Genomic DNA, 8,455 nt, shown 5'->3' with positions numbered 1-8,455 from the left:
TTTGTTCTCCCCTTTCGCCCAGTGCCTTTTGTCAGCCAGCCAGAACAACCCCCTTCCTCTGGCCTCCCAGCCCAGAACAGCCATCAGCCACAGCACTGCCACCTCCTTCCCAGCCGTAGCCTGCCCTGCGTGACAATGCCCCCCCGGCCTTCCTTCACCTGGAGCAGCGTGGGCTTGGCATGCACGACACTGCCTTGCTCCGGAGGGCAGGCAGCCAAGGGAGCTGGCATGAAATCCTGTCCTGGTGACTGGAACGAGCTGGCACCATCTCATGGTAAATAGCTTGCTGAAGCTGGGAGATGTGCTTCCTGTGTAGCAATGGGGGGGGCTGTCAGCCCTGGGGGGCTCTATACAGTGACAACTGTCCTGTTGGTCATCCTGGCCCACCTGCCTCTCTAACTACAGTCTCTATGTTACTTGTTTGGTGGGACAGGTGACTTTTTCATTCTTCTGGCTCTTCGAAGCACAGCTGGTATGCAGCAAAGATGTTCACCCACTGTGTAGGCCCCCTTTTGCTCTTTAAAGCCACTGAGCATCCATTTACAGTGCGCTTAAGGCGGTGATCCAGGGCTGCGGCTAAAAAGTTGCACTTCGAACTGAGTGAAACTACACGACAAGTCACTCCAGTATCAGGGTAAGACTGTCCTCACGTGAACTTGCCTCTTCCAGAGTATGTGTCGCAGGAGGCCGAAGCTGGTAGGTGATGGTGTGGGCTGACCTGCCTGCCACTAGGTGCCAATTATTTCCTATAAGTTGAACCAGAAAATCTGTTAAGCGGTTTTATTTACGGTCATTCTTCAGATAGGCAGTTAAGAAATAATGTAAGTCCTCCTCACTGTGCTAAAAATCATCATTACTGGTCTTCTGCCCCGGTCTGTTATGCAATGTTTTCCTAATGTTGTTTTGCCAGGCTGTTGCTACAGCTTCTGTGCTGCTTAGAGCATCTTTTCCAGGATGAAAATGAGGGTGATGGAAGCAGCTGGGCCATGAGAAACCAAGCCGAGATATCTCATCTGCTGTGCACGTGACAACAGTTTGGTGTGCTTGTGGAGTGCTGCAGCATGCTGGTATCTGCAGGCAACCGAACCCTGAGAGATTTGCAAGTGCATTTTTTCATGAGCTTAGTGTGAGTTTAGTAAAAATGGCATGTTGATCACATGTGGTTAGTACTTAGATAGACATATTTTTCTACATAATCACTCAAAACAGGTCAGAAGAAAAGCCTGCAGACTTGTTGCTTTCACTGTTTGCTTGTGAGTGGAGGGCATGTTTTAAATAAGACTTGTCTTGTGCAGAGAGGATTGGTTTTGTAAGTCCAGTGACGTAAGTGAAATCTGTATTACAAAGACCTAATGCATTTCACACTGAGGGTGGCAGGGTTGGCGCGTCGTCCACCAGCTCCCCCCTCCTTCGTATGATACTCTGGATTAGGAAAACAGCTCTGTTCCTGACTGCTTTCTGTGCAAGCAGTCATTGGAGGGGCAAACTTGTAAGCTAAGCTTCCTTACTGAGGGCCCTAAATGGTGCAGAAGTAGTTTTAACCTCCACCTTAAAAATAATTATGGCTAGAGGTAAATTCATGAATTGGAATGACCACTGATCCCTGTCTCAATGCAATGGCATAGCAGCACAGCACCCTGTCAGGGGAGTGGGTCCAGCTGATGGACCCTGCTGGCTCATTCCCTTTTCCACACAGGGACACAATGTCAAAATCTCTCAGACTGATTTTCCAGCCCTGTCAGGTTCCTAGCTCTGCAGGTCACAAGGCAGGAGGCTGTGTAATGAGAATTGAAGTAACAGAAGGCTTACCTAAGATCTTGCTGTAATAGACATCCCATTCCCCCCAGAAGGTCTGGAAAATGTGCTCTTGCACGTGGTAGGACACGATGTTCTTTACTCTCTCGCTGAAGGACATGCGGTCGGAGAGCTCAGATAGGGCTGCGGGCACGTAGGATGGTGGGGCTGGAATCTTGCCGCAGTTCCTTTCCATGGTGGAGGCTGGGGAGAAGCGCAGTGAGTAGATGAAGGGGATGGCCAGCTTGAGAGCCAGGAGGTCTCCACAGAGGGCCGCCGGGTCTGACAGCACCACGTCATAGTTAGACCTCTGCAGGCGGGCCATCAGCTCTTGGTTGGTTAGCGCCGCATCGCATATCATCCTGGCTATCTGATTCCAGTTTTCAGACTGTTTTCCCAGCTCCTTGTAAAACTGCCAGAAGGTCAAGATGGTTGGCCTGTTATTCACCCACAGTGCCACCGCATCGTCAATCATATTCCTAAGAGTGTCTGTCTGGAAGGGCACGTCATAGACCTCAAACTTCTCTGCAGCATCTGCTCTGGGCTTAATGTAGAGGGAAGAACTGTGTACCAGGATGGTAACACTGTGCCCACGGTGGATGAGCTCCCGTATAACTCCCTGCACGTTCAGCCAGTGGCTGCCTTCCGCTGGCCAGACCAACACGTTCCCACAGAAGACAGGCCCGAGAAGGGTGACCGGAAAAAGGAGCAGCTGGAGGTATTTTTTAGAGCTGGCAGCTTTTGCGGCCATGGCAGGATGTAGGGCTGGATAAGCCTGGGAGTTCTTCCTTCCAGCTAGGAGTGCTGCACCTCTCCGTTGTGTTCTGTGGCTCTTAGCAACAAACAAGAGTTTACTGTTGTACAGGTGGGGCCTTTAAAACCGACGTTTGGTCTCAGCTCTGAAAAGACAGAAAAAGATGTTTGGTTGATTCACTTTTCCCTATCTACCTTCTACCCTGTAGGGTTCCCCCAAGGGAGCTCCTTGTCCTGGTTAGCAGGGTGACAGCAAACCTCGCTGCTGTCAAAGGTCTGCCTTCAAGCTACTCCTTTTGCACAAGAAGAATTTATTCCTTTATTTTTTTACACCTTTTGTAGTTTTTGTGAGGAATCCTTACCATAGAATAAAAGCAAATAACAGGGGATCTCTTCTAACTGTGTAATTACTGTATCAGGAAATGCTGGCAGATTTACTCTGTTAGCGAATTAGTGGCCGTGCTGCTGATGCTGGAGAAATACTGAGATTTTCTGGAGCATATATGACCACATCTGATTTTAAAATGCCTGTTTTCAATTGCAACAGCTGTGGTAGCTGTATACCGTAATGGATGCATATATATACATCTCTACAACTTACGGCAGCAAACCTAGCTGTTCTTAAAGACAGATTTTTCTTATACTGAGAGCTTCCCATCTTTCTCTGCCTTTCTTTCCAGAAGCAGCACAGGGCTACCTTAGTCAGCAGGCAGTGCACTTCAGAAGGTATCGCTAGCCTTGGGGCAGAAGCCCTGGGCAGCACAAGGTGGAGAAGCACCTATGATTGGACTAGCAGTGGCAAATTATACCATAGGCATCCTTAAGCCTCCTTCTACAGCCCTGTCCCCGCTGGTAAATAATACGAATTCCTGGCAGTCATGCCCCAGCCCCTGCAGAGAGCCGCTGTCTCTCTGGGCTTCATCGTTAGTACGAGTTGGTGCATCTTTACAGAGGAAGAAACTACAAGTGACCCGTCCCCTGGGTGCCGTCTCTGGTAGTCAGACAAATCACGTGTGTTGCTGCCACGGACTAGGAATGCCAGGGGCAGGCCAGGGAAGGAGAGGCCACGAGGGTACATTTAAGCGGCTGACTTGGGAGCGGCATCCTTTTTCAGGGTGAGATGTTAGAAGTGCTGATGTTTCTTCTTCTGAGAGAAGGCAGCAGACCCTTCATCTGGGTGATTATAACACCAGTAGTAACATGCAGTTTGTTCTGATGCGTGACAGGTGGCTTCCAGCTGCTCCCAGGCAATGCTTAATGAAGGGAGCTCATTGCTCCTGTCTGGGGCACGTCACCTCACCACCAACCCGGTCGTGTTGTGAGCTCAGTTCAGGTGTCTAAACATGGGTCTGGAGCCTTCCTGACCCCTAAGGGTGTTTCTCAGAGGAAAATCCACACCTGCTGGGGTGGCTCTCACTTGGAAAGTCAGTGCTTGAATGTACAGCACTATGTCCTGGAAGGAGCTCTTAACCTCCAGAAGCCAAAAAGGCAGCTAAAGCCCATGCATATAACGATATGCTCGATCCAACACAATTTGGGGAATGAATGCCACGCAGCAAAAAGCTCTTACCTAGCAGAGTCTGCCAAGGTACGTAAGCATCCTGCGCTGAGCTGCAAGGTGCAATTTGCTACACCGGTCTGCTTCTGTTTCTTGCTGTCACCTCCTCTGTGCCTGGGCTGCTCTGGAGAGGTGGGGTATCGGGCAGAAGGCGCTTAGGTAAGTTACCCTTTGAACTGGGCTTTTCAGAGGCAGGAAGTGATACAGTACAGGGCGATAACAATAAGGTATGCGTTCTGAGTTTGTTCATGGCTCTGGTACGCTCCACTAATTTAATAGTCGAGATGGTCTCCCCCCATGCTAGGGTGTATTATAATGTTATTATAGAGCTGGGTTCTCAGAAGGACTTTGTGTCCTGCAGTTCAGAAATACAGTGTCTGACGGCTAAAAAGATTTTTCACTACCTTCAGGGTCCCAGCCAGCAAAACAAAATTGTGTAAGTAATCGACTTGTTTATAAACTGTCCCCAGGAACAAAATCAAAATCTTGTGGTATGTTTGCAGAGTTTTTCAGAAGTTGGTGTGTTACCTGCGCTGGGAGCGTGGCCCTTGATTCTGGAGATGGAGACGAGTTTTAATGACTTGAAAATATCTAAAGACGCACCTCCAAGAGTTTTAAATATTGTCCACAATATTCAGCCTGACGTTTTCTAAACCCTCTGCATTCAGGGCCGTTAGGCAGCATGTTTCAACAGTAATTTGGTCTTACAGCCAGGAATTTCACTAAGACCTTTTTCTTCAGGGTAGTACCTTTTTCTTCAGCCTAATTTATTCAGGAAAGTCCTATAAGAAACTTAAAGCTTTTCCAGCAATTATTGAAAGGCCGTGTTCATGTGGGCTAGAGCAGATGGGACCTCGGGTTTCATTTCTAACCCTTCAGCAACTAATTCCTCTGTAGCAAATGAGAACTATTACTGGGGGAACCAGAGGGTTAAGTTTCTCCTGTTTCCATGGCCAGCTTTTAAAGACAGAACTCAGATTACTCCTAATGCAGAGAATATAAGTGTTTTGAGAGGTTTAAAGACAAAATCCAGCAAATGAGAGAAAAGGAGGGCTGGAGAAGGTCGATGGTGTTAAACGTCAGTATTTCACACGTCTAGAATTGCCAAGTGGAAGCGCTGCAGACGCCGGTGGAACTTCCAGCCTTGTTGAATAACAGTGTGCTCACTGATCCAAAAGCAAGTTACGCAAAAGTTAGGCAATACAAACCAGTGCTTTCCACATACAGGTCTCTCCACCGTTTTGCCGAATGGGGGTTGTGGTGTACATGGCACCTTGACTTCTAGAACACCTTGATGCAGCCAGCACCTCAAAAATTCAGTGGCAGGGTAGAAGAGGGAAGATTTTTGCCCGAGGAGCACTGAATGGCTTTGTGGTTTTAATTTCACTTACTGCGATAAAGCAGCTTCTAGACTGAGAGCAGACCTGAAAGTCTTGACTAGTGTTTGGGGTGTGGGGTGGCGGGGACGAGGCTGGGTGAAGCAAATGTCAAGGTTGGCTTATCCCTGAGTTCATCAGTAGTGAGTGGATTGAGCAATTTTGCAGATGCACACGTCCAAGCACTCAGTAAAACGCCTGCTCCCGTGTAATCCCCAGGGGTCATAGGGGAACTCCGGCAAAAGTTAATGATCTGAAATAACCTTACCATAACCTGCCTCAGCTAAATTGTGTCTTTACACCTCTGCTTTGCAGCTGGAGGACAAAAATACCATGGCCTAGCTTTATAGCATTTCACCTTGGCATGTCAATGTATAGACACCAGAGTGACTTGCTCTGCAAGGCCAAAAAAAAAAAAGAAATAAGAGGGTGTCTAGGCCAAGCTTTGTGTTCCTGATATAGAAGTTGCGCATTTTTGGTGGAGAATAAGTGCTGCACCCTATCCTTGCCAGCTCTATAGTGAGGAGCAGCAGCAGGACGGGGCAGCTGCTTTCTCCATCCCACCTTCTCATGCATGTTTGCAGCTCAAGCTCCCATGCCGAGCCTTTCCCTGTGCCAGGTCAGCTTGCTAATGATTTATTTTATCAGATGAGTTTGCTGCTGGGCCAGGGAGGAGCTGGGCAAAGACCAGGCTGTCACCGAGCAGAGGTGCCCCCGAATGGTTGGCCAGCAGCCGCTGCACTGAGCCCCGTAGTAACGCATTCACGTGTGATAATGCACTTGTGTGTTCGCAGCTCTGCGGGGGAGTGGAAACTGAATTGAAACCCCTGGTAATTTTTGACTGCATAAGCATTGTACATAAGCCTGCTGCTGTATTGCAGCTTCTTGCTGGCTTTCTGGTCTAAAAAATTAATTTGGAAGTAAAGCAAAGCTCATCTCTGGCCAGGGCAAGTTTATTAGAAATCACTTTTCCTTACTTGGATGCGGCCTGGTCATGGTCCTAAGCCACGTCTGTGTCTTGCAGGAGCAAAGTTTTGCTGTTTGACCCTGGAAACTGCTAGCACAAAGTTTGTACCTGGGCCTCGGTACGCAAGCGGTACCCCTGCCGCTTATTCCCCAGAGGTATGTCCTCGTGGGAAGTCTGCACCTTGGCCTTGGCACACGTCTTTGGAGACAGTCTCCTTGCCAGCACTGCCTGTGGCCACGACTCCGCTTGTGTTTCAGCATGCCGGCAATGCTTGTCCTCTGACAGAGCAGGTTTGGAGCTGATCCATTGGGGCTTGGTCTGGGATGCAGAGGGGAGCGCCTCATCTGCTGCTAATTGGAGGGTGGAGGAGTGCCTCTGTATGTCTGCCTGGGAGGCAAATAGAGGCACACCCTCTGCTCCCAGGAAATCAGGCTGATAGGTCTGGACTTGGGCTTCACCTCTCAACTGGGAGGGATGCCATTTCATCCCTCTGGGTATTTCACCAGGGTAGGTTTGCTTCCTCCTCTGTTTACACTGGAGACATGGATGAGATTTCAGCTGTATCCTGTGCCTGGGGTGTTTTGAGGCTGGAGGAGTGAGGGAGGAACATTCCCCGCTTTAGATGTCATCAGTTTGGATATCTGGACTTCTGCATGTGATACAGGAGCACCCTTGGCCACTCTGAGCTCCTGAGCTCCTGCTTCTGAGCCAGCAGGAAATCCCTTCTGTGGCCCAAGGCTTTGCTCCTGGGCATCTGCGCATGGCTGTGCGGAGGAAGGCTCCTCCGTCCCCGTGGGACTTTGCCCCACCACGTGTACACCTTAGCATCGACACACAGCGGGCAGGGAGGCACTGCGTTCATATCAAGGGATTCAAAGTCCTGGGTTTACCAGAGTGTTTACAAGGGACGTACACTCATCTTGCCCTGATTTGCTAGATGGTGCTTTTAGGGGCAAAGTTCCTTGTATGGTATCCTCTGGGCTCATAACCAAACACTTTTTTATTTCCTGTGATCTTAGCAGTTGGGGCTAAAACACAGCGCAGCGTTTTAGCCTCCCCTGGCTGGCTGTGTTGCACCTCTTCAGCTGCTAACAAGGACCATATCTGCAGCAGTGAGGCCAGGTACTGTTAGGGCTGCACTTTGAGCCCAGCAACAAAAGATATAAATATAAAAAAACCCAAAATGGTTCTCACTGAGAGCAGTGAGTGAAAGCACGTCTTGAAGCATGTTTGATGCCCCTATATATTTCATGGGAGCAGCCATCTGAATTGTGAAGGGGAAAGAGGTGTCATTAGAGGGTAACCTACAGCCCAGAGATGCTTTGGGGAAACAAAAAACAAATCTGTGTCCTTCCACACCAATGGAAACATCTACGGAGCAAAGCAGGGGCAACTGGAAGGCCTGGCTTTGTATCCAAGCAACAACAAACAGGTGCACAAGAGAGTTAGGGAGGGCAGAAAATGCCTTGAACGAGTTAGAGAGAGACATGTTAACCTGAGCAGAGGAGCGGTCTTTGGCAAAACACGTGCTGGTAGTGCCGAGTTGCAACAGCAGGAACAAGAATTAAAGGAAATTCCTGCAGCAAGATGTCATGATGTCAAAGGGCTGAGAGATAAACCAGCAGAAGAAATCCAGCTCCTGAGTAGACTGAACTGTCTTCAGCCTAAAAATACGTGGCTGGGGGAGGCTGTGTTATAAGGAAAGCCTAGAGAGTCACAAAGGGGAGGAAGATCAGTGTGGATGAATTGCTGGCAGCATCTCAGTGCATCAAGTAAAGTCTCATCTGACTCTCAGTTTCATTTTTCTTAAATGACAGCGGCACAGAACCAGCTCTTTCAAAGGCACCAGCTCTCAGCCACGCTGTTCCAGCCCCCTAGCTGCACCATGTGGTGCTGTGGTGCTGCAGTGTGCGACTCTGGAAGGCGTCAACCCGCTCCCAGCTGTGGGCGAAGGCGCTGACCATGGGGATGCCGTGCCCCATGCGCCAGGGCTGCCGCAGGCAGGTG

General features: G+C 49.4%; 1 protein-coding gene across 1 annotated transcript in view; it reads right to left on the bottom strand.

The window, feature by feature from the left end:
- Positions 1 to 2,545, bottom strand: part of LOC104489639 (UDP-glucuronosyltransferase 2A1-like) — a 12,537-nt gene extending 9,992 nt beyond the window's left edge. Inside the window, exon 1 of the mRNA XM_010131825.1 lies at positions 1,810 to 2,545. Coding sequence (XP_010130127.1) covers positions 1,810 to 2,545 — 736 coding nt within the window. The remainder of the gene's footprint in view (positions 1 to 1,809) is intronic.
- Positions 2,546 to 8,455: the final 5,910 nt, after the last annotated feature.

Source organism: Buceros rhinoceros, unplaced genomic scaffold, assembly GCF_000710305.1.
Source record: "Buceros rhinoceros silvestris isolate BGI_N320 unplaced genomic scaffold, ASM71030v1 scaffold532, whole genome shotgun sequence".
NCBI classification, from domain to species: domain Eukaryota; kingdom Metazoa; phylum Chordata; class Aves; order Bucerotiformes; family Bucerotidae; genus Buceros; species Buceros rhinoceros.
Note: the sequence above shows the minus strand (reverse complement) of the source record. Positions and strands in the feature narration are given on the sequence as shown.